A 26918-nucleotide genomic window follows, 5' to 3' on the forward strand; every position below is an offset into this window, starting at 1 on the left:
GTTTCCCCCACAGTCCAAAGACATGCAGGTTAGGCTAATTGGTAGCTCTAAATTGACCATAGGTGTGTTTTTTTTGTCTCTGTGTGTCAGCCCTGTGTGTCTGTCTGGCAACTTGTCCAGGATGTACCCCACCTCTTGCCCATAGTCAGCTGAGATAGGCTCCAGCTTGCCTGTGACCTTGCACAGGATAAGCAGTTATAGATAATGGATGGATGGAATACTGACATTACAATGAGGAAAAGTAAGCAGGACATGGGCAGGTCATGAAAGACACTGAGGAAAGTGGCTATACATACTTGCATATATTAGAGGTGGACAAAATCAAGGAGAAAGAAATGAAGGAAGTCTTTAAAAAACTAATACTTCAGACAATTGGGTTTAATTCTCAAGTCAAAGTTGAATGGAAGGAATAAAGTGCTGTGCCAGTTCTCAGATATGGGGCTGGTATACTGAAATGAACACAAGTAGAGATAAGGCAGATGGACAGGGGAACAAGGAACAAGGGAGAAGATGACAATGTTTGGAACTTTACATCTAAAAACTGATGTGCACAGGATTTACCAACCGCAAGACAAAGGAGGAAGAGGTTTAATAGGATGTAAAGACTGTATAAGGAGTGAAGAGAACAGTTTATGGTGGTATCTGAGGAACAGTGGTGAACAATTCCTGGTTGGTGTAAAGGTAGCTGGCATAATAGAAGCAGGAGGTTGTATTAGTAAAGAAGAGTTTAAGCAGAAAAATCTAGAAAGCAAAATAGGAGCTTGGAAGGAGAAAGCATGGGCATATGTCTGTGAAGATTCTCAGTCATCCAGGTCATTGTAAACCATAGGTGCTAAAGAAGGCAACTAGACTTGGTTGAAATTCTTGAAGACATTTCACCTCTCATCTGAAGGGCTTCTTCAGTTCTGTCTGACTACTGGGGAGTTCCAGGTATTTATCCTCTAGTGGGCCAAAAGCAACCCTAAGGAGAGTAGTTGAGGTCACATGGGTCATTGACCCTCTCAGTCATCCTGTAGGTGTTAGGATCACTGGAAGCTGGGTCTGAATGGCATTAGTAGCCTAGAGGGTCATTAGGGTGATCTGTGGGTCATTGGCTCTCTCTGCCACCATGTGAGTCATTGAAATCAGCTGAGTCTTGGTGTGGATGTGTATTCAGTTTTCTAGAAAGTGTGCCAAGGACTGCATTGTAGGTGGCTGATTAGTGGTGTCTCAGACCACCTCCTCTGTTCAGTGATAGTTGTTCCAGGTTGACAAAGATGGCTTCTTTTACTCCTCTTTCAAACCACTGGTCTTCTCTGGCTAAAATGCATACATTGCAGTCCTGAAATGAGTGTCCTTTGTTACTGAGATGAAGATAGACTGCAGAGTCTTGGCCTGAGGAACTGGCTCTCCTGTCTTGAGCCATGCACTTGTGAAGCAGTTGTTTCATTTCCCCAATGAACAGGTCTGTACATTCCTCATGGCATTGAATTGCGTACACTATGTTGTCCTGTTTGCATCTGGGTATTCTGTCCTTAGGGTGGACCAATTTCTGCCTCAGAATGTTACTGGGTCTGAAGTATACAGGGATGTGTTTGTAGAAGATCCACCTGAGTTTCTCAGATAGTCCAGAAATGTAGGGAATGACAATGTTCTTGTGTTTATTGCTGTTTTCTACCCTGTCCATTATGTTTCTTTTTCTGGTCTTGATGAAAGCCCAGTTGGGATACCTGCACTTCTGAAGTGCTTCCTTGATGTGTTTTTGCTCCTTCTCTTTTCCCTCTACCATTGTAGGAATGTTCTGAGCCCTGTGATGTAAGGTCCTAATGGCCCCCAATTTGTGCTCCAGTGGGTGGTGAGAGTCAAACAGTAGGTACTGGTCTGTGTGTGTAGGTTTCCAGTAGACCTCGATGCTAAGGCTTCTGTCTTGTTTGATGTGCACACTGCAGTCCAAAAAGGCTAGGTTGTTTCCATTGACGTCCTCCCAAGTGAACTTGATGTTGATATCCACTGCGTTAATGTGCTCTGTGAAGGCTTCCACCTCATGGGTTTTGAGTTTTACCCAGGTGTCATCCATGTACCTGAAACAGTGGCTGGAAATCAGTGACTCCTGATAAAGTGGCCAAGGCTTTGGTCAAGACTTCCTCCATGTATAGATTGGCCACTATAGGGGACACTGGTGAGCCCATGGTGCATCCATGCTTGTGTCTTAGGTTTGCGCCCTTGCCCTTTATGCACTGAAATTCCTCCAGATTCCTTGAGTTGTTTAATGATTTTATGCACCATAGAGGGTGAAATATCCAAATCCCTTCCTATATTTCTTTGAGGAACATTGCTTTTAAACATTTCAATAATTTTCTCATTTATTTGTGGACAAAGATTCTCAGTTCATCTTTGCTCCTCAAAGACTAAGCCTTTCCTGGATACTGATTTTGTACCAAATTGTGATTACAATCACCTGTTGATATCACCTGTTTCAAAACGTATCATTATTTAATTGTTTTACCTCATTACTAGCCCTAAATTGTCCCATCCCAACTTTTTTTTTGGAATTTGTTGAAGGCCTAACAAACAGGATGTGTATTAACAAATTAAATGATGTTGACCAGACAAAACATGAAATATTTTGGGTTCATACTGTCTGCAATGAAACAGAGTCAATGTAAATTTAGAAATCACTGATTTTTTTTTAAATTGCATTTTCCATACCCTCCCAACTTTTGCTGATTTGGAGTTGTACATTTAATCCAATTTATTTTTAATAATAATAATAATAATAATAATAATAATAATAAAGAACCTTTTTACACAACACCAGCTGGTGGTCAAAGAGGAAGAAGACTCGATGCTGACTCCTCCCATATGGTTGGTAGATCCAGGACAGCTCACCTGTGTAGATCAGCTCAGAACTTCTATCCAAAATGTCATTACCCTGCAGAAAGGATCAAACTAAATCAAGCTCTTATAAACTCAATAAGCTTGCCAGAAAACTTCAAATTTCAATAAGAGGTATGCATCAAGACTAGGGTCCTGTGGAATGAAAAACAAATAAAAAATGCATGGAAAAACTTGAAACTACCTGAAAACATGTCGGCTTTGGATAAGGGAATTTAAAAAAAAATTCTTTTTCTCAGTCTTTGTGTGTCAAACAAATTCAAACTGGTGTGCACACATTTTTGATGGTTTCTATACAGACTGTGCACTGTGCAAAAAAGCATCTCTATTGGGGTTTCCAAATAAATAATTGTTTAATTTAAAATAATTAAATTTTAACTTGTACATTCATTGCACATGCTTTTACATTTTCCATCCCAATTAAAAGAAAGCCACACATGAGGCAGCTTGCTATGTAATGTGTTTTATGACAAAATGAAATAATTAAAAATTGAAATAAAATATGAATTAATTTATTAAAATATGAAATTATTAATGTAAAGTTGGAATATGAGCTGAAATAGTTTAATGTTAGTGTCTATTTCCACATGCTTCTAATGATTTAATTATTTATTGTGTCATTTATATATTTTATGTTTTTTGGTATTGCACATGACACATCATGAAATAATGAAATCTGTTAGTGTTCAATCCAACTGTTGTAATGTCCAAACTGCAATCTAACTGTTGTAATGTCAGAAATACACACAAATGTGCCAACAAAATGTCAGTCATATTTCTGAAAGCTAGTTCAACAATTACAGCCTTTTGTTGGACAGACTATAACTAGTCATCTCTAAAAATGAAATAAAATCATTAAATGTAGTCAATACCAAGGTATAGGTGACTAACTTTTTAGTGTATTAACTGTGCTTTCCAATCAGATGTTGGCTTTGATGTATACTGGTTGATGATTAGTTGGTTGTTTTGAAGTACTTCATAAAATTTATACTTATATTAACATTCTTTTTACTCAGTTGACATCCTTAGTGATCTGTCTGTAGGATCAAAACTGAGCCATGCCCCAATATTGACATTTCCAACATCGTTTTAGCCTGCAAATTAGCATCAAATTTGTGTCCCTTAGACATGCCAGACACTTAGGAAACCTCATCACAGAGACACCCCCCCAGAAGGTCTAAATTGCAGATTCAGGAGAAAAAACAAAACAAAACCTCCTATTTTAAGCACCACATGACAAGGGACATCTGGAGTTTATCAACCTATTAACACTAGAATTCTGGAGGGCTGCAAGAATTTTTGTCCCAAGCCAAAGAGGGTGACCCAACCTCTTTCTTCCCGTACAAGCTCACCCCTCCTTCTTCAGAGCATGATTCAAAGCAGAGCAAAGTTAATTCAAGAAATTGGGAGTGTCAGTCCATCAAGAGCCATTATGCACAAACGTCTTCAGGAAAGGGGCTACAACTGTCACATTCCTAATATCAAGCCACTCCTTAACCAGAGACAATTGTCAGAAGTGTCTTATCTGGGTGAAGGAGAGAAAGAACTGGACTGTTGCTCAGTGGACTTGATAAAACACAGTGGACCAACACCAACAGATGACATGGCTCCCCAAATCATCACAGACTGTGGAAACTTCACATTGGACTTCAAACATTTTGGATTCTGTGCCTTTCCACTGTTCCTTCAGACTCTAGGACCTTGATTTCCAAATAAAATGCAAAATTTACTTTCATCTGAATAAAGGGCTTTGGACCAGCCCAGGTAAGATGCTTCTGACATTGTTTCTGGTTCAGGGGTGGCTTGATATTAGGAATGAGATAGTTGTAGCCCCTTTCCTGAAGATATTTGTGCATGGTGGGTCTTGATGCACTGACACCAGCCTCAGTCCACTCCTTGTGAAGCTTTCCCAAGTTCTTGAATTGACTTTTGACAATCTTCTCAAGGCTGTGGTCATCCCTGTTGCTTGTGTATCTCTTCCAGCCAGCCTTTTCAGCAATGACCTTCTGTGGCTTACCCTCCTTGTGGAGGGTGTCAGTGATCATCTTCTGGACAACTGTCAAGTCAGCAGTCTTCCCCATGATTGTGATTGTGTGTACTGAACTAGACTGAGGGATACACAGTATTTATACTTGTTTTACTCAAAATCAAATGAAATATTCTAATATTTTGAGACACTAGATTTCTGATTTTCAAGAGCTAGAAGCCATAATCAAAATTAAAACAAAAAAGCCTTGAAATATTGCTTTACATGTAATGAACATAGAATAATTACCATGAAAATGATTAAACATGAAAGTTTACCTTTTTGAATTAAGTTACAAAAAATAAGAACTTTTTCACGATATTCCAAAATTTTGAGATGCACTAGTGTGTCAAGAAGGCAGATGTCTTAGCAGCTGACAGTCTAGAAGATGTTGGAATCATCCTGGAGGGTGTCAGAGTGATCAATGGTCTGGGAAATGTAGCACAGGCATGTTCCACTCTTCTTGGCCTGATCTACTCACTGAACCTCAGCTACCCCAAAGAGCTAAATTACACATTTGAGGCATTTCAGAAACTTTTAGTGGGGATCAAAGGCTTAAGGCTTTCAGCCAAGCTGCACACCTGAAAGAACAAACTACTGGCTGAAGAGACACTGGTTGGATTTTAGTTTTATAAAAGACTGCTGGGTTTAGTGGTCTGTTTAGTAGTTTTTTAAAGTTGTTTTTAGTTTTTGGATGATAAGTGTGGGAATATGTAGTTTGAGAATCTGCATTTGGTACTGTTTGTGAAATAACGCTGTGTTTAGCTTACAAGGTTCTCAGTTCCACCCCCCACCCCCCACACACACACTCACGATAAGCTGACACTCCACTTTTGTACATATTTACAAAAGTTTTCCAGTGACTAAAAATGATGCCATCTTCATCTATTTGAAGAAGAGACCTTATTTACTACATGTTATAGCATTCAATGTTTTTTCCCCTTGTTTTACACTTCAAAGCTAGTTTGGCCTGGTTGTGTGGCCATGATGAGGCTCTTTTTACAACCCCAATTCCATAAAAGTTGGGACAAAGTACAAATTGTAAATAAAAACAGAATGCAATGATGTGGAAGTTTCAAAATTCCATATTTTATTCAGAATAGAACATAGATGACATATCAAATGTTTAAACTGAGAAAATGTATAATTTAAAGAGAAAAATTAGGTGATTTTAAATTTCATGACAACAACACATCTCAAAAAAAGTTGGGACAAGGCCATGTTTACCACTGTGAGACATCCCCTTTTCTCTTTACAACAGTCTGTAAACATCTGGGGACTGAGGAGACAAGTTGCTCAAGTTTAGGGATAGGAATGTTAACCCATTCTTGTCTAATGTAGGATTCTAGTTGCTCAACCGTCTTAGGTCTTTTTTGTCGTATCTTCCGTTTTATGATGTGCCAAATGTTTTCTATGGGTGAAAGATCTGGACTACAGGCTGGCCAGTTCAGTACCCGGACCCTTCTTCTACGCAGCCATGATGCTGTAATTGATGCGGTATGTGGTTTGGCATCGTCATGTTGGAAAATGCAAGGTCTTCCCTGAAAGAGACGTCGTCTGGATGGGAGCATATGTTGCTCTAGAACCTGAATATACCTTTCAGCATTGATGGTGTCTTTCCAGATGTGTAAGCTGCCCATGCCACATGCACTAATGCAACCCCATACCATCAGAGATGCAGGCTTCTGAACTGAGCGCTGATAACAACTTGGGTCGTCCTTCTCCTCTTTAGTCCGAATGACATGGCGTCCCTGATTTCCATAAAGAACTTCAAATTTTGATTCGTCTGACCACAGAACAGTTTTCCACTTTGCCACAGTCCATTTTAAATGAGCCTTGGCCCAGAGAAGACGTCTGCGCTTCTGGATCATGTTTACATACGGCTTCTTCTTTGAACTATAGAGTTTTAGCTGGCAACGGCGGATGGCACGGTGAATTGTGTTCACAGATAATGTTCTCTGGAAATATTCTTGAGCCCATTTTGTGATTTCCAATACAGAAGGTTGCCTGTATGTGATGCAGTGCCGTCTAAGGGCTCGAAGATCACAGGCACCCAGTATGGTTTTCCGGCCTTGAGCCTTACGCATAGAGATTCTTCCAGATTCTCTGAATCTTTTGATGATATTATGCACTATAGATGATGATATGTTCAAACTCTTTGCAATTTTACACTGTCAAACTCCTTTCTGATATTGCTCCACTATTTGTAGGCGCAGAATTAGGGGGGTTGGTGATCCTCTTCCCATCTTTACTTCCGAGAGCCGCTGCCACTCCAAGATGCTCTTTTTATACCCAGTCATGTTAATGACCTATTGCCAATTGACCTAATGAGTTGCAATTTTGTCCTCCAGCTGTTCCTTTTTTGTACCTTTAACTTTTCCAGCCTCTTATTGCCCCGTCCCAACTTTTTTGAGATGTGTTGCTGTCATGAAATTTCAAATGAGCCAATATTTGGCATGAAATTTCAAAATGTCTCACTTTCGACATTTGATATGTTGTCTATGTTCTATTGTGAATACAATATCAGTTTTTGAGATTTGTAAATTATTGCATTCCGTTTTTATTTACAATTTGTACTTTGTCCCAACTTTTTTGGAATTGGGGTTGTATTTGTATGGCTGATTAAGTGTCATGTAAAAGGACAACAGACAGATGTAAGTCCTGAAAGAGTTTATTAATAAGCATGCTAGCAAACAGTTCCAAAACATCAGACAAACACAGAGTCTAGAAACAGGCAACGGTGAAGCGAGGCATGAACTCTGCTGGACTCTGCTGAAATAATCTTTACCTCAATTACTGTTTAGCCAAACTGAAACAAAGAAACATTCTTCAAATGCACACACACACACACACTTTTGTCCTGACCACCTGATCATCATCATCATCATCCCTTTGTGGAGTGTCCTCCTTAGGGTGCTTCTGTCTTGGTAGGAAGAATCCTATCAAGCAGTTGTAAGAAGCCTGATTTATCAATCATTGTACGTCATATCTGTTCTGTGTCTAAACCCAAAAGTTTCAAATTTTGACCACTTAGAAGATCTTGTGTCAAACAATAGTTGTTTTGGGATTTCATCGCTGCCCATGCGATATATGTGTGCAATATATCTTAATTGCTGTTTATGGCAGAATAGTTTAATGGGAAGGGTCTTTGTTTTCTCATGTAGTTCCGCATTTGATATTTCAAAGCTCCAGTCTATCTCTCCCTCGATATCTTTATCTTGATTATTTCTATCAGGTGCATTTTTGCACTTAAATCCACCGTTTACCATTTTACGGAGAAGGCCATGCCATACAACTTCAATTTTACCAATTTCTCATGCATTTAACTGCCGTGCCTACACACTGTGCAACAATCTTGATCGAACACATGCTGTGAGGAACTTTACTCTGGTTGATAGATGGATGCGATGGTCAGTTAGAATGTGTTTTAGCTCGTTCCATTTTTGAAAAGCGGTTCCAATCCTAGTACCAAGGAATGTAGAATTGTCACTACAGTTCATGATGGTATATCCAAGGTATTTAAAGCTACAGACATTTTTGATCTTGTTATCACCGAGGCAAATGAGTTGTGCTTTCTTGATGAGAGAGCAGGTATATGTGTCCCACTTCAGGTCCTGGGTGATTATAGTGCCCAGGAAGCAGAAATACTCCACAGAGGTTACTGGGGAGTCAAACAAGGTGATGGGGGAGGGTGTGGCAGAGCTCCTCCTGAAGTCCACAATCATCTCCACTGTCTTTAGAGCATTGAGCTCCAAGTTGTTCTGCCTGCATCAGGACACCAGATGGTCAATCTCCCACCTGTAGGCAGACTCATCCTCATCAGAGATGAGTCCAATGAGGGTGATGTCATCTGCAAACTTTAGGAGCTTGACAGACTGATGACTTGAGGTGCAGCTGTTGGTGTACAGGGAGAAGAGTAGAGGAGAGAGGATGCAGCCTTGGGGGGATCTGGTGCTGATGGCTCAGAAGTCAGAGATGTGTTTCCCCAGCTTCACATGCTACTTCCTGTCAGACAGGAAGTCAGTGATCCACCTGCAGGTGGAGTCAGGCACGTTCAACTGGGAGAGCTTGACCTGCAGAAGACCCAGGATTATGGTGTTGAAGGCAGAACTGAAATCCACAAACAAGATCTTAGTGTAGGTTCCTGGGGAGTCCAGGTGCTGGAGGATGAAGTGAAGAGCCATGTTGACAGCATCGTTGGCAGATATGTTGGGTCTGTAGCTGAACTCCATAGGGTCCAGGAGTGGGTCAGTGATGGTTTTGAGGTGGTGAAGCACAAGACGCTTGAAGGATTTCATGACCACAGAAGTCAGGGTGATGGGTCTGTAGTCATTTAATCCTGTGATCCTTGGCTTTTTGAGGACAGGGATAATAGTGGAGGCCTTGATGCAGGCTGGCACAGAGCATGTCTCCAGTGAGGTGTTGATGTCTGTGAACACCAGAGACAGCTGATCAGCACAGTGCTTTAGGGTAAATGGTGAGACTGAGTCAGGACCTGCTGCTTTGCGGGGGTTGAGCTTCTTAAAGAGCTCGTTAATGTCTCTCTCCAGAATGGAGAGAGTTGAGGCTGTGGTGGAGGGTGGATGGGCCTCCAAGATGTGAAGTTGTAGAGAGGCCCTGGCAGCAGTAGATGTGGAGGAGGTGGTGGGCTGGAGCTGGAGTGTGGAGTCATGGGGGATATTATCAGGACAGTCCCATTGTCTTTCACAGCGACAGTAGAACTCATTCATTTGGTTGGCTAGGCGCAAGTTGTTAACAGAATGGGGGGCTGAAAGTTTGTGGTTAGTGATCTGTCTGAACCCTTTCCAGACAGACATAGGTGGGGTTTACATTAGACCATATCAGCGGATCATCAGATTAAAGTTTTTAAAATGATTAGTGTGCACACAGCAACGCCAATACACGATTCGCGTGCACACAGCAACGCCAATACACGGATACGCTCGGCTCCGCAGGCATCCTGCGCTCCAAATCACTCCGCCCTGAACAGCGAGTGCCCTCTGGAGGGTGCGCACTCCGGCCCTGCGCAGCTCACAGAGCGCGTGAGTGAAGTGCACGAGCAGTGATTTGGGACTGAGCCGCTGTGTGTGTGATCTCAGTGCATGTCGGGCATGCGCGTCACTTACCACTTGCAAGTGGAAGGATGGCAAGCCTAAAGACAATCATAACTACACAATGGGCAGTATTTGCATCAGTATTTGCAGTATTTTCATACTTTTATACTCTTTAATGAAAGGTGATACAAGGCGGAAGTCCGCGCTGTTTTTCAGCAGTCGCGTCACATGACCAATGCCAGCGAATCAGGAAGGTGGATGTCACAGTGACGTTGTCCAATGACGACGCCAGCTAGAGCTCAGCACAGCGTATCCGCGTATTCTCAATGTTTACACAGCACCGGACCAGACACGATCTGGATTGAATACGTGGACCCTGGCGGATTCCCGTTTCCAGGCGTTTTAATGTAAACGGACAGTGCATCCACGAAGAAAACGAGACAGATACGGTCTAATGTAAACTTGGCCATAGAGTCATTGACTGAGAACTGGTGTTGGAGTTTCTCAGAGTACAGATGTTTAGCTTATCTCACTGCCTTGCTAAACCTGTTCCTAGACTCTTTAAACCTGTTCCTGTCTCCATTTCTGAACACTCTTTCCTTTTGCTGCCTTAGCTGTCTGAGCTTATCTGTGAAAACAGGGTGTGTCATTATTGTAACTCAACCTGGTTCGTGATGAAATGCAGCGGTCCTCACAGAAGCTGATGTAGGATGTCACAGCCTCTGTGTACTCATCCAGACTATTGGTAGCAGTCCTGAACACATCCCAGTTTGTACAGCCCAAGCACACCTGAAGGTTCTCTGAAGGCTCATTGCTCCATATCTTAGATACCCTCACTACAGGTTTTCTCAGCTTTAATTTCTGCCTGTATGCAGGAATCAGGTGGCCCATGACATGGTCAGAGTGGCCCAGTGCAGCATGGGGGATGGCGTGATAGGCATTATTGACTGTAGTATAGCAGTGATCCAAAATATTCTCCTCTCTCATTGAGCATTTAATAAACTGTTTGTATTTTGGTAGTTTGTGGCTAAGGTTACCTTTGTTAAAGACACCAATGACAATAACTAGGGAGTCCGGGTTAGTCTGCTCCACACCCAGTATCTGATCAGCCAGCATGCCCTGTGCATTCTGCACACTGGCCTGAGGTGGAATGTAAACGCCAACCAGAAGGAATGAAGCAAACTCATGCGGGGGAGTAAAGGGGTTTACAATTAATGATAAATGATTCCAGGTTTGGAGAACAGTGTTTTAGGATCACTGACACATCACTGCACCAGCCGCTGTTGACATAAAAATAGATTGTACAACCCTTTGTTTTACCAGAGAGATCCATGTTACGGTCTGTTTTGAAAAGTTGGAAGCTGGCCACGTGTAGCACAGAGTCCAGAATGAGTCCACATACAGTGGGGCAAAAAAGTATTTAGTCAGTCACCAATTGTGCAAGTTCTCCCACTTAAAAAGATGAGAGAGGCCTGTAATTTTCATCATAGGTATACCTCAACTATGAGAGACAAAATGAGAAAAAAAAATCCAGAAAATCACATTGTCTGATTTTTAAAGAATTTATTTGCAAATTATGGTGGAAAATAAGTATTTGGTCAATAACAAATGTTCATCTTAATACTTTGTTATATACTCTTTGTTGGCAATGACAGAGGTCAAACATTTTCTGTAAGTCTTCACAAGGTTTTCACACACTGTTGCTGGTATTTTGGCCCATTCCTCCATGCAGATCTCCTCTAGAGCAGTGATGTTTTGGGGCTGTCCCTGGGCAACACGGACTTTCAACTCCCTCCAAAGATTTTCTATGGGGTTGAGATCTGGAGACTGGCTAGGCCACTCCAGGACCTTGAAATGCTTCTTATGAAGCCACTCCTTCGTTGCCCGGGCAGTGTGTTTGGGATCACTGTCATGCTGAAAGACCCAGCCACATTTCATCTTCAATGCCCTTGCTGATGGAAGGAGGTTTTCACTCAAAATCTCATGATACATGGCCCCATTCATTCTTTCCTTTACACGGATCAGTTGTCCTGGTCCCTTTGCAGAAAAACAGCCCCAAAGCATGATGTTTCCACCCCCATGCTTCACAGTAGGTATGGTGTTCTTTGGATGCAACTCAGCATTCTTTCTCCTCCAAACACGACAAGTTGAGTTTTTACCAAAAAGTTCTATTTTGGTTTCATCTGACCATATGACATTCTCCCAATCCTCTTCTGAGTCATCCAAATGCTCTCTAGCAAACTTCAGACGGGCCTGGACATGTACTGGCTTAAGCAGGGGGACACGTCTGGCACTGCAGGATTTGAGTCCCTGGCGGCGTAGTGTGTTACTGATGGTAGCCTTTGTTACTTTGGTCCCAGCTCTCTGCAGGTCATTCACTAGGTCCCCCTGTGTGGTTCTGGGATTTTTGCTCACCGTTCTTGTGATCATTTTGACCCCACGGGGTGAGATCTTGCGTGGAGCCCCAGATCGAGGGAGATTATCAGTGGTCTTGTATGTCTTCCATTTTCTAATAATTTCTCCCACAGTTGATTTCTTCACACCAAGCTGCTTACCTATTGCAGATTCAGTCTTCCCAGCCTGGTGCAGGTCTACAATTTTGTTTCTGGTGTCCTTTGACAGCTCTTTGGTCTTGGCCATAGTGGAGTTTGGAGGGTGACTGTTTGAGGTTGTGGACAGGTGTCTTTTATACTGATAATGAGTTCAAACAGGGGGCAGCACGGTGGTGTAGTGGTTAGCGCTGTCGCCTCACAGCAAGAAGGTCCTGAGTTCGAGCCCCGGGGCCGGCGAGGGCCTTTCTGTGTGGAGTTTGCATGTTCTCCCCGTGTCCGTGTGGGTTTCCTCCGGGTGCTCCGGTTTCCCCCACAGTCCAAAGACATGCAGGTTAGGTTAACTGGTGACTCTAAATTGACCGTAGGTGTGAATGTGAGTGTGAATGGTTGTCTGTGTCTATGTGTCAGCCCTGTGATGACCTGGCGACTTGTCCAGGGTGTACCCCGCCTTTCGCCCGTAGTCAGCTGGGATAGGCTCCAGCTTGCCTGCGACCCTGTAGAAGGATAAAGCGGCTAGAGATAATGAGATGAGATGAGTTCAAACAGGTGCCATTAATACAGGTAACGAGTGGAGGACAGAGGAGCCTCTTAAAGAAGTTGTTACAGGTCTGTGACAGCCAGAAATCTTGCTTGTTTGTAGGTGACCAAATACTTATTTTACCGAGGAATTTACCAATTAATTCATTAAAAATCCTACAATGTGATTTCCTGGATTCTTTCCCCCCATTCTGTCTCTATAGTTGAAGTGTACCTATGATGAAAATTACAGGCCTCTCTCATCTTTTTAAGTGGGAGAACTTGCACAATTGGTGGCTGACTAAATACTTTTTTGCCCCACTGTAGCCATGTCTCAGTGAAACAAAACAGAAGATGAATAAAAGTCCCCGTTTCTTCCCATCAGCAGCTGCAGTTCATCCAGTTTTTTGCACAATGACTGCACAGTGGAGAGAAATATCGCAGGTAGCAGATCGCGAAGTCCATGCCGACAGAGGTGCACCAGTGCATTTTCCTCTCCTCTAGCGTCTCATTGAGTGAGCAAAGGTGAGCGCGCCTTTGACCAGAATGTCCAATAATTCCATGGAAGACACCAGAAAATTTGCTAATAAGTCCACTGGAGTTGTTCACCTGATGTTCACAAGCTGTTCTCTGGTGAAAAAGATTCAAGTATCGCAGCAATGAACTAAATTTACAAATAAAAAAAAGACAAAACAATGTGCACCAACACACCAAGGCAGCCATCCGCTGTGCCATTTTGGTGAAAAGACCCATAAAAGCATTCAAGAATGGACTTATTGCCAGACCAATGTGTTGTATTTATCTGGGTGTTCATCTAAAGGTTAGGACAATCAGTATTTTAATCCTTTTGAATGTGTCCTTCCTAGTTCTCATCTAATAAGTATGTTTTTGCCAAAAAATTAATAATTTGTGAGTGGATAGAAATTATTTAAATATATTGGATGTTGATTTGAAGCTCTGACACTTCCCAGTTTAAATCTGATATGTAATTTGCATTAATACATGTTTATCCATAAGTTTTGGAATCAAGCATAAAACTAGTTTAAAAATTGGGCCTCTGGAATGTCTGAGATCACATTCCTCCAAACTACCTCCCAAGGGGTGAAAAAAGCCCATTGGCCAGATGACTATTTTGAATAATTGCATATGCATGATCTGCTCACAACAAAACCATTATGCAAACAAAACCTGGAACTCTTCATCGTTTCACCTCTATGAATTGCCACTGCCTCACACATTGCTTCCATCTGTAACTCCAAGATTCACTATTTAAGAAACTTTGAGTTCTGCAGTTAATGTAAGCCTCCCTGACCCAGTCTATGAATCTACACTCTGCAAATGCATCACTTCCATCTCCAATGCCAAGATTTACCATTCAAGAAACTTTGAGCTCTTCTTGTTTCCCATTGGTTAGACTCACCACTTTACAAATGCACTGCTTCCATCTTCCACACAAAGATTCACTCTCCGAGAAACCTTAGTCATGAGACCCATGGCACTCCTAAAACCTTAAGAACAATAAATGCTCCAGCTGTTCAAATACTTTCAAACACTTCTGCCATGAGCTCATCTTCAAAGCAGCACAAAAACTTCCAGAGTGAATGTGCAAGTAACAAACATTCAGGAAGTCATTTTGATAACCTAGGTGTTTTCTGTTGTTTCCTCTGTAAGTTCCTTTGCATAGGTTGTTTACTTTGTTTAACCCTCTGGAGTTGAGAGCTTCACCAGCAAAGCTCAACAGGTTTAGAATGAGTAAGTCATGTATTTAGACAAATATATACCCTCAGACCCCATAAATACCCTCAGACCCCAGAGGGTTAAAATCTACTGCCACTTCACTGCATTGTGTCTCAGGTATTGAACTGGTTAAGTCAGTAACCCAATATTATGTTTACATGTAACAATGTGTATTTTGGGCAATTTCATTTCCACATTCCACTCATTTCACCATTGTTTATTATTTGTGTTTGTTAGTGTTTGTGTCTTAGTTGTATCATATTTTAGGAATAAATGTGGTGTGTATTATAAAGATTCAGTGCCTGCTTTTCTCGTGATTTCAGTCCCTGGATTTCTTGCTTTCCATTTCCTAAGCTTTTAAATAAATTAATCTTTCTCCCAAGTTCCAATAGAACTTTTTTTGAACTGCACAGTAAGAGGAGTTTCGCTATGGTCTTATTACAAACTTATGAGTTGGGACATTTTATGGCCTCTGGAACCACTGTAAAGAGCTTATTTCCTGCCTGACATTCTACCTGTTTTTACAGATTACTCTTTTGGATTTATCCCTTTGGATTGTCGCTCTCTTTGCCTGACTTTGGACCATTTTCAACTTCTCTTTTGGATTTTACCATGGAATGTTCTGCCCTGTTCAAAGATTTTTGTGTTTGTGGATTTTTTTCTTTTTTTGTGTGTTGGTATTTTCTGAGCTTTTTGACCTGTTATTAAACCCAACTTTGTAACTTTACCTCTCTGTCTGGGTCCATTTCAGTAGCCCTATGTTCAACTCACTGGGTTGGCAATGAACCTAGGGCTTGGGTTCAAGCCCTAGCCTGACAAACCCAACAAATTTCAGTGGACAAAATAGTTCCCATTTACGTTATGTAATAACTGTGGTACTATTTAATTTCTCCTTTAATCTGTGTTAAAAACCCCTACAGCTCTTAATGGTATTCTCTTGACAGACTAACATGTCTAATAGAAATTTCCCAGATGAGCCTCTTGCTCCCAGATGTACTGAGAGAGGTTAGCAATGGAAACACGCTGACACATTTTTCTGTCTGGTCTCCTTGTGTTTGGTTTTGATCTGTCTGTCCCGAAGGAGGTTGAACTGACAAAGTATGATCTAGGAATGTAGACCTCAGCTGCCTAAGAGATTCTGCTTTCCGTTTATCTGGGAGATTCTGCCTCATGGATCTATCTGGGAGCAAACAGTCAAAGCTGTTCAGAGATGTTTCTCAGTTTATTGTAGGATTGGATGATGATGTGATTGATGAAGCCAAGTTATCCATGTATGATGGTAATGTAAATGGGTGATGAAGTTTTACAGCACTGGTTTGGACTACACTACTTTCTGATAGAAGATAGATATTTTGTACCATTACATCACCCATCAGGATCATAATCTTATGAAAAGAAGAAAGACATTACTGGTCAAAGTAACTTGCACTAAGCAGAGAGCAGAACATGTGAGTGAAGATAAATCTCAAGGATTTAACTAACCAAAACAAGTCACAATCAGATCAGCCCGTACCAGTTTCAAGCATGCCAAACATATTTCTATCACCTTTTACAGATGATTTGCAACCACGTGATCAAAATGTGCTATGTCATGAGCATCCACCATGATGGTGGATATACAAAGCAACTAGGATGGCAGCCGCTGAAAGCGTGTCTGTAAACAATGCTGAATTTTTTCAGTATTACCACAATTTGAACGATTAATCAAAGATAGCTATGTGTGGTTTTGACTAATATTATTTTAAAAAGTCAGACTTTTCTGAAGTTAAAATGCTTCTACTGACCATCAAGTATGAATACAGGTCATTTCATCCAATGATTAAGACATTTCGTCCAAAGCCTTTTTCATACACACTATCAATTATTTTATATTTCAGGTATTTGTTTGTTTGAAAAAAGGAGGAATTCTCAATGGATTTTGACCAAAGCAAAACACATTTTTTGAAAGCAAATGAGTGCCATCGTACGTGCGCTTTGACACTAAAGAGCATACGGGGGGGGGGGGGGGGGGGGGTAACCACGTAGGCCCGTGCCACTTGCTGACCCTGGGATGAGTTAACTCCCTTGTCATTGCAGGCTGCTCACTTGCATGTCTATGGCTACGTTCACACTGCAGGCTGAAGTGACTCAAATCCGATCTTTTCGCCCATATGTGACCTGTATCCGATCTTTTATTGACAATATGAACGACACAGATCCGATTTTTTCAAATCCGACCCAGGCCGTTTGGATATGTGGTCCTAATTCCGATTCCTATCCGCTCTTTTCATATGCGACTTCAGTCTGAACCGCCAGGTCGCATTCATCCGACTTACACGTCATCAACAAGCCACAAACGTCACTATTCTGCGCTGAAGTAGGTGGCGGGTCTCTCAAAAAAGTTACAACAACATGGCGCATAATCACGGGCGCAGATAGAGGGTGGGACGAGTCATATTTAAATTCACCTCGTTCGGTCCCCCCCACTTATAAGGAGGAAAACACGTCTATGCTGTCTTTCTTTGCATAAGGCAAACCTCACGGAAAAATCAAAAGACTAATTACCATTCGGTTTATTGAGGTGCACAGCAGTGTATACATAGTTGCAACAACTCACATAAAACAAAACAAAGACTGATATTCGATTGGTTGAGCTGCGCAGACTGCACAGGTTGCGAGCTCGAGCTTGGTTGCTATGGTTACTAACAACAAGTTTGACAGGCATATCGGGGTTGGGGTTGGTTTGCTGGCAGCTTTGTCCCCCCCAGTTTTTTGTCCCTCCCAGTTCAAAAAACGCATCTGCGCCCCTGCGCATGACATCAATGCGAGGGATGCTTCGGGCTGTGAAGGTTCTGAATCTTCTCAATGGAAGGACGCAGAGGTTAGGGAGCTGATTTCCATTTGGGGGGATGCAGCTATTCAAGCTAGATTGGATGAGTCATACCGCAACCGGGCGGTTTTACTTCCGTAAACACTGGCCATGCTCACTGCGTGTGACGTCGTCGTATCCTGCAATGCGCATGCGGAACACTTTTAGGTCGCTTTTCGTTCATACTGAGGATCACATACAAGTCGCATATATTTGTTAATGTGAACAACCTCACAAAAAAATCGGATTTCACAAAAAAATCGGAATTGAGCATTAAGCCTTGCAGTGTGAACGTAGCGTATGTTTCCAGCTGGATCATATTAAATCTTTAGGCGCCGAGCAGCGCTCTCGTGGGGGCTTTGTTCAAGAATTCCGGGCTGAGGCACAGCCCTAGTGACCCGAGACCATGCTCTTGCAAAGGGGGAGGATTAGAGGGAGGTGCCTGTAAAATTTGGCTTCACTGCAAGTTTCACCGGACGAGTTATTAATTTTTAAAGCAGGCTGGATCATATTAAACATAGGCGCTGAGCAGTGCTCTTGCGAGGGCTTTGTTCATGAATCCCGGGACAAGGCACGGTCCTGCTGACTTGAAACCATGCTCTTTCGAAGACGGAGGCTTGGAGGGAGGTGCCTCTAAAATTTTGCTTCACTGTGAGCTCTGTTGGCCGAGTTATTAATTTTTAAAGCTGGCTGGATCATATTAAATCTTTAGGTGCAGAGCAGCGCTCTCATGGGGCTTTCGTTCACGAACACCGGAACACCTGAAATATAAAATAATTGATAGCGCGTATGAAAAAGGCTTTGGACAAAATGTCTTAACTATTGAACGAAATAGTCGTTGGACAAAGTGTCCTGATCCCCTTGTCTCCTCTCCGTACTAAGCCTCAGAGTTTCTTTGCTGTCTTTCCGAATGACGGATGGAATTCTAAAAAATCGTGACGTGCCATGGTCACGAATACTGTTGTGACCATAACCATATTCAGCACAAAGATATTGCATAGCTAAAAGAACACTTAAAGCAGTAGAAAAACAAAGAGTTGTGCACGCGTGACTACGTTTTGTATGGAATGTCGCTTGACCCTGCATTTATATATCCACCAACATGGGCAACATCCGGGTTTCTATTTTGCTTTGACGTCACTTGCAAGTCAAGGATATGTATTTCTAGGAGTTTCCTTTTCAGATGCCAAAATTTGGGTGAGGAGAGTATTTAAATGCTTGTGCAATATTATTTATTACAGTTTGCAGTAGTCAATTTACTGCTAATTGCGCCATCATTTAATGGTAAAAAGCATGTCTTCATTTTGCACTTGACAAAGAAATGCTGAGAGAATGCAAAGGTATCGGTCACGAGCCAGCCGGGAACATCTAGGTCTTGAACTGATCTTTTACTCCATTCCCTGGTCTTCCCTTGAGCCTTCCCCATGCTGTGGCCAGCACACCTGTCTCTCATCAGCTCATGCCGCTCAGATATTCATTCGGAGCGGGATTGTCTTCATCTCAGGACATGGTTTTCCGCCTTTTTCCCCCTGTTTATATATCTGATTATTTTGTTACTTTGCTGCGTGCTGTGGAGCGACTTCACTCGTTCTGTGGATTACATCGTGTTTTGGGACTGTGAGTGCGTTTCTTCTGACACGGAAGCACTTTGAACTTTTGGACTTTGTTTTTTGTACTAAGAGTTATTTTCCCCCTGCAGGGCTGCATTTTGGGACTCGGTCATGTTTCTTCCTTTTTCTCCCACATTCATCTGACAGCTGATCACGCATCTCCAATTACCTGTTTCTGTATCTCTCCTGTTGGCTGCTCCTCCCCTCCAGCCTCCCACAATTAGGATTAAAGACCTGCCCTCTTCTCTCCAAGTGCACGAGAATCTGCATTTGGGTCTAGTCTACTCTTATTGACTTTAGGCCGTGACCGGTATCTGTCAAGTGCAGGCAGAGTTGAGTGCATACAGAATAGATGTTTGTTTGCTCAGATTAATATTTTCTCTTGAAAATATAATTTAGGCTAAGTGCTTGCTAAATTCCTACTGTACACTCAAGAATGAGGCACAAAAAAAAACCCAAGAATGTGTGGTAGAAGAGAAATTTTCTGCACTTAATTTATTAAGCATGCCAGAGGAAGACGTTATCAGAACATATTGCTTGTCAAGCCACATTATTCTGTACCTGTATGTGACCCTATGCTAATCTGTGTGGCTCTGGGTAGACTGCACTGGTCATTATTAAATTAATGAACTGACTGTCTGTGTTCATTAATTTGTCCACTGTTATTAGATCACCTTCAGAACTGGCCATTCCGATTGGTGCTCTTTTTTTTTTAACCCCTCAATTTCAGCCTCATGCTAATTTGCCCTGCTTAGTAAGCCTGGCCCCATGACTTAAACCATTTTTTAAAATTAATTTCTGCGTAGTTTTTTCCATGTTATTTGTACTAGTAAGAAATAAAAATACTATTGCAAATTTAAATATCTATATCAGTTCAGGTGAAAGACATGATGCCTAACACAGCCTTATATGTTCACAATTTTAAATGCTTTTTAAGTGCCTTAAAATTGGTTTCTGTGACCTTCTCTTTTTGCAGGCCAGTTATTTAATATTTAATAGGTACACTTTAATAGCTATGGCACACAGTGGTTTTGTGTAAACTAGTCAGGTTCTTGTTGACTTTAGGAAATCACATCTCTGTGACCTGGCTTGGCTTCCTTGTGTTTGGGCAGGCCCAGCTATTCCATTTTAAATTCCAGTCCAAACCTACAGGAGTTATTAAAGAAATGTCCAGTTCCCATTCTCAAAGAATGATAAAGGGGCCATTACATTAATTCACTGGGTGGCTTTATAATAGCCAGGTAATTTTGGCTAACATCTATACTGTGAACTTGGATGACCCCCATTTATTTCATCGTTATCATGCCTGCCAGACATTAATAGGCATAAACTGCTTCTTGGTGGGGATTGTTTTTAATTCTGAAACTACAAAGATGGCCGAGGTGGTGGCATCATTTAGTGCAGAAAAAGCTTTTGACCATGTCAGATGGACTACCTTTTTTCTCTTTTCTTCCCCTCCACTCTGCCAAAGTTTGGCTTTGGAGATAATTTTATACTGTGGGTACCAGGCAGGGCAGAGACACAGAAATCAGAATTTATATTAAAAAAAAAATACTTGGTGTAAAATTAGACATATTTACAGAAGCTTTGACCCATGCATAGACCCATCCACAACCTTTTATAAATAGTGGGAATTAGTGGCTCTGTTGATGTGTAGAGAATTACAGCCAAATGCACAAATCACTGCTCTTCCACATTACATTTTATATCAAAATAATGTAGTGCTATAATTGTATATAGGCTACTTGGACATGTGAAGCATTAAAGCATAATAATTATATATATATATATATATATATATATATATATATATATGTGTGTGTGTGTGTGTGTGCGCGCAGACTGGTTCATTAGTCTTTTTTGCACTTTTGTAAGTTAAAGGTTCATGTGAATTAACAAATCAGAGTTTTATTTTTATTGCATTTTGAAAAATATCCCAACTTTTCTGGAAATGGTAAAAGTATTTCTATGTATTGATATTTATTGCTCCAATTAATCATTTTCAGTCTACAGTTTGTTTAATCCCTTTTCTGATTGAAATAGTACATCGTTATGTCGTAGTAGTAGCAGGAGTATGTCAATAGTAATTACCGGTATAAATTGTGGGTTATTAAAGGTTGCAAACAGCTGTGAACTAGAACCCCAAATCAGAAAAAGTTGGGATTTGTTAATATACATCCATTCCTACGTTTCAGGTCTGCAACATATCCCCCCCCCCCAAAAAAAAAAAAAAAAAAAAATTAAGTAGGGACAGGGTCTCCCAACTTTTTCTTCTTGTCTTCTTCTTATAGTAATGAGGTAAAACAATAACAATGATGTGATTTGAAACAGCTGATGTCAACAGGTGACTGTAATCATGATTTGGTACAAAATCAGTATCCAGGAAAGGCCTAGTCTTTGAGGAGCAAAGATGGGCCAAGGTTCTCCAGTTTGTCAGTAAATGCATGAGAAAATTATTGAAGTGTTTAAAAACAGTTTTCCTCAAAGAAAAATAGGAAGGGATTTGGATATTTCACTCCCTATGATGCATAATGTCATTAAATGATTCAAAGAATCTGGAGGATTTTCAGTGTGTGAAGGCCAAGGGTGCAAACCTGAGCTGAACACCCATGATCTCTGATCCCTCAGACAGCACAAGAACCATCATTCATCTATAGCTGATATAACCACATCAGTTTGGGATTACTTTGGCAGACCTTTGTCAAGCCCTACAATATGGAGTTACATACACAAATGTCAGTTAAAACTTTACTGTGCAAAAGCTCAGTAGCACCTGGGATGGACCATCACAGTGGAAACATGTGTTGTGTTCAGACAAATCAGTATTCCAAGTTTATTTTGGAAGAAATGGACACCATGTGGTCCAGACCAAAAGCAAAAAGGACCAAACAGACTGTTACCAGTAACAAGTCCAAAAGCCGGGGTCTGTCATAGTATGGGGTTGTGTTGGTGGCCTTGGCAAAGGTAACTTAAACTTCTGTGATTGCAAAAGTACACAGATTTTGGAGCAACATATTCTTCCCTTAAGGCAACATCTTTTCCAGGGATATTTCAACAAGACGATGCAAAACCACATTCTGAACACATTATAAAGGCATGGCTGTGGAAGAAGAGGGTGCCTGTCCCCTCTGTCCCCAATAGAGTATGTGTGGTGAATTTTGAAATGGAAAAATATGACCATGCTGGTGCACACTAAGACCTGTTTGCAGGAAGAATGGACAAAATAACACCTAAAACACTTCATGACTTGGTGTCAGAGTGCGTGAGAGAGGCGGATGTAAGTGCAGAAGTGTTTAATATCATACAGTGCGATTTAAACATAAAGTGCATGAAACCCACACAATGGCAAACAGTCTGAATCAGCAAGCGAGGTCATAAACAGGATAACAGGCAAGAGGTCGATCGAGGCACTGACAGGATATCGAAGGCAAAACAAGGACAAGAACAAGGAACGAGAACAGGAGTCAAGAAACCAGGAAATCAACAGGAATAGGAAACAAGGCTCGGTATGCACACTAGATGCAGCGTAATACTTTGTGTAGCATTACCCTCGGCGCAGTCCTTAAATAGCCCAACATAGTTCACTGATAGAGGACAGGTGCGCCTTGTTCATGGCACATGCTCTGTAGCCCTCTTGGCGCACGCGGAGCCCGGGGTACACCTTCAGGTGCATGCACTAAGAATAGAATAGAATGCCTTTATTGTCACTATACCCATGTACAATGAGATTAAAAGCAACTCCAATAACAGTGCAAACAGCGTGTAGAGAAAAAGAAAGGAAAAAAAAAGGTGAGGGTGTAAGGTGCACAGTCCTGAGGCATATGTGTTGTGTTTTACATTATGGAGTGAGGTATTGCACATTATAAAGTATTGCACAGAGAGAGTCACATTATAAAGTATTGCACATTATAAATTATTGCACGAAGAGAGTCACATTATAAAATAAAATATTGCACATTATGAAGTATTGCACAGGGGGGTTAGACTATAAAGTCAGAGCATATTCGAGTTCAGGGTGGTTATGGCTTTTGGAAAAAAGCTGTTTTTGAATCTATTTGTTTTTGTCCTGATGCACCTGTAGCGCCTCCCTGAGGGCAACAGGTCAAACAGGTCAAAGCCAGGGTGGGAGCTGTCCTTGATAATGTTCTTAGCTCTGCTAAGGCAGCGGGAGGTGTAAATGTCCATCAGGGAGGGGAGAGGGCAGCCGATGATCTTCTGTGCTGCCTTTACTACTCTCTGGAGCCTCTCCCTGTCTGGAGCAGTGCTGCTGCTGTACCATACTGTGATACAGTATGTCAGCAGGCTCTCGATGGATGAGCGGTAGAAGGTCAGCAGCAGGTTGGAGTCAAGGTTGTGCTTCCTGAGGACTCTCAGGAAGTGTAGCCACTGCTGAGCCTTCTTAATGACTGCTGTAATGTTCTCTGACCAGGAGATGTCGGCGGAGATGAGGACGCCGAGAAACCGGAAGGTGTGGACCCTCTCCACATACTCGTTGTTGATGTAAAGGGGGGCTAGGTCGGTGCTGTGCTTCCTGAAGTCAACTTTGAATCTTTGGTTTTCTTGGTGTTCAGAGCGAGGTTATTCTCTGAAAACCAGGCTGCCAACTTCAGGACCTCCTCTCTGTAGGCTGCCTTGTCTCCCTTTGAGATGAGTCCGACCACTGTGGTGTCGTCAGCAAACTTGACGATGAGGTTGTTGTTGTGGATTGAACTACAGTCGTGGGTGTAGAGGCAGTACAGGAGGGGGCTCAGCACACAGCCCTGCAGACAGCTGGTGCTCAACATGTGGGTGGAGGAGAAGTGGGGGCCAAGTCTCACAGTCTGGGGCCGGTTGGTAAGAAAGTCCTTTATCCAGGCACATGTGAGAGGGGGGAGGCTGAGAGTGTCCAGTTTTCTGATAAGGATGTCCGGGATTATTGTGTTAAAAGCTGAACTGTAATCCACAAAGAGTATGCGGACGTAACTCTGCTGCTGCTCCAGGTGGTTCAGCGCAGAGTGGAGAGCTACGGCGATGGCGTCCTCTGTGGATCTATTTGCGTGATATGCGAACTGGTAGGGGTCGAAGTCTGGGGGGGAGGTGGTCCTTGATGTGCTGAAGAACTAGTCTCTCGAAGCACTTCATGATTACCGGGGTGAGGGCCACAGGACGGTAATCATTCAGGCTGGTGACGGGAGACTTCTTCGGCACTGGGATTATTGTTGTTGATTTTAGGCAGGGTGGGATGACTGCCTGAGCCAGGGAGAGGTTAAAGATCCTGGTGAAGGTAGGGGCGAGCTGGTGGGCGCACACTCTGAGGACCTTACCAGGTACTCCATCTGGGCCAGCAGCTTTCTTGGGGTTCACTGCCAGGAGCACCCGTCTGACATTGTGCTCCTGTACAGTGAATGGAGTGGTGTAGGAACTGTGTGGTGGTGGGGGCAGGGCTGGAGCAGATGAGTGCTGCTGAGATGTTTCAAAGCGAGCAAAGAAGCAATTTAGCTCCTCTGCCAGCAGCGCACTCCAGTCTCCTGTTGACGCATCACAGTCTCTGAAGTTTGTGATGTCTTGAATGCCCCGCCACACCTCCCGTGTGTTGTTGCTGGACAGGTGGGACTCTATACGCAACCTATGGTCTGCCTTGGCTTTCCTGAGAATGTCTCCAGCTCCTGGTGTTCAAATAAGTCCCAGTCTGTCCGTTTAAAAGCAGTCTTGTAGTTTGGAGAGTGCGTTCTCAGGCCAGGTTGTGATAGTCCTTGTGGTGGGCCTGGCTCTGCGTCTGAGGGGGGTGTAGGCTGGGGAGAGCAGGAGGGAAAGATGGTCTGACTGGCCGATGTGGGGGAGGGGTATGGCTCTGTACGCGTGCTTGATGTTGGAGTAAACATGATCCAGTGTGTTCTCCCCTCTAGTGGAACACTTAACACGTTGGTAAAACTTTGGCAGTACAGTCTTCAAGTTGGCCTTATTAAAGTCTCCTGCGATTATGTGAACACCGTCGGGATGGGCTCACTGCTGTTCGTTTACGGTGTTCAGCAGGAGAGAGAGCGCTGTGTTTACATTGCCGTTGGGTGGAATATACACAGCTTTGACAATCGCTACAGTCAGCTCTCTCAGTAGAAAAAAAGGCCGGCATCTTACAGACATGTACTCGAGGTTTGGGGAACAGTGTTTGTCTATAATTGTTCCATTGTTACACCAATTATCATGCATGTAAATACAGAGCCCCCCTCCTCTGCTCTTACCGGAGTCCTCAGTCCTGTCCCAGCAGAGCAGAGTGTGACCTGCTAGCTAGCATCGGGTATTTCCGGATGAAGCCAGGTTTCAGTGATAATTAAAACACAGCAGTCACGAACACAGCGATTTCCAGCAAGTTGTAATTCCAAGTCATCCGTTTTATGCACCAGGGATCTGGCATTGGAGAGATACAGGCTTGGTAGAGGTGGCTTGTGTGGTTGTTTTCTTAGCCTTAGCATAGCACCAGACCTGCGGCCCCGCTTCTGCTTCCTCTCCCTCCTCCATCTGCGCCGCCTCCTAGACCCGACAACAATCCACGGAGAGCCCGGCGGTCTTGCTATGTCATCTGGGATGTTATGCGTGTAGTGAAAGTCACTCGAAACAGATATCTGGTGTTGGTCACCAATGACCAAAAGTGTCTGGCGGGTGTACTGGATGTTCGCAGAACCGATGGTGCACAAACAAGCAAGAAAGAAATACAAAAACAAACAAAAAAATATAGCTGCAAGCAGCAATGTGAGGGCCAAGCAGAATATGACGCCATAGGGCACGTTGGATTCGTTCTGACCGAAGGATTCCAGCGATACTAAGATTTTGACGATCAGACACATGGTTCAAAAGTAACAAGCAGAAATGTACTTCCATCTTTGACCTGTTGGTGGCAGTAGCTGCCTTGAAGATTTTCGTAGCAGTCACAGTTGCTGGAGCTGAGCTGTACTGTTTGAATGTGTGCCTTGCCATGAAGCTACAAGCCTGTGTCTCTCTGAGAGGGAGCAGCCACTCCCTCCCGTGTGTGTGTGTGTGTGTGTGTGTGTGTGTGTGTGTGTGTGTGTGTGTGTGTGTGTGAGAGAGCGAGCAGCCCCTTCCCCACCCGCACGCTGCGAGCAGAGAAGCACACAAAAAGGGCAGTTTTTCCTCAAGGGGGACCCCCCAAACAACGGGAATTTACACGAAAACAGAAGGAGATAGTCACAAAATTCTTTCACACTGAGTGCCACAAGGGTCTCCTGAACACACTGATGTAATTTTTTTGTCTGTAGTGTAAAAAATGAGGACACTAGAGTGAGTTAAAAATGAGTGACTTTTCTGCCACGTTTATAATGGGAGTCTATGGGGAAGCGCGCCTGTCCTCTCCTTACTTTCAGGCTTCTCATTCAAAAACTGTAAATCCTATCATGTAGGTAGACACATTGTGTGAATCAGGACAAGAGTGGCAACTACTTTTGAGAAAATTATGTGTGTAGTTGTGAGAAATGTGGCTGAAATCACAGTTTAAAAGAGAAAGTTTGAGCTTTTTTTTCAGGCTGCCTACACTCTAAATTCCTGAGCTCCACTGGTGTGTAACGCAATAGACACCCATTATAAAGCCTGATTTTTGTCAGGGCACCCACACGGTGTTTGAGCTGGGACTGATCCAAAAGTAGAGACCCTAGCAAAAAAGTTGAATGGCAGATCCACAGAGGAGAAGTTTTCCTATGTTTTGAAGTTTGA

The 26918-nt window shown here is 42.6% G+C and overlaps 1 protein-coding gene across 1 annotated transcript in view; it reads right to left on the minus strand.

Annotated features, from left to right (window-relative positions):
- The window catches only part of LOC132890110 (spermatogenesis-associated protein 13-like), a 399897-nt gene that overhangs the window by 54506 nt on the left and 318473 nt on the right, over nucleotides 1-26918 (minus strand). Inside the window, exon 11 of the mRNA XM_060926899.1 lies at nucleotides 2780-2911. Within this exon, the coding sequence (XP_060782882.1) occupies nucleotides 2780-2911 (132 nt within the window). The remainder of the gene's footprint in view (nucleotides 1-2779; nucleotides 2912-26918) is intronic.

This window comes from Neoarius graeffei, chromosome 8 (assembly GCF_027579695.1).
Source record: "Neoarius graeffei isolate fNeoGra1 chromosome 8, fNeoGra1.pri, whole genome shotgun sequence".
Taxonomy (NCBI): domain Eukaryota; kingdom Metazoa; phylum Chordata; class Actinopteri; order Siluriformes; family Ariidae; genus Neoarius; species Neoarius graeffei.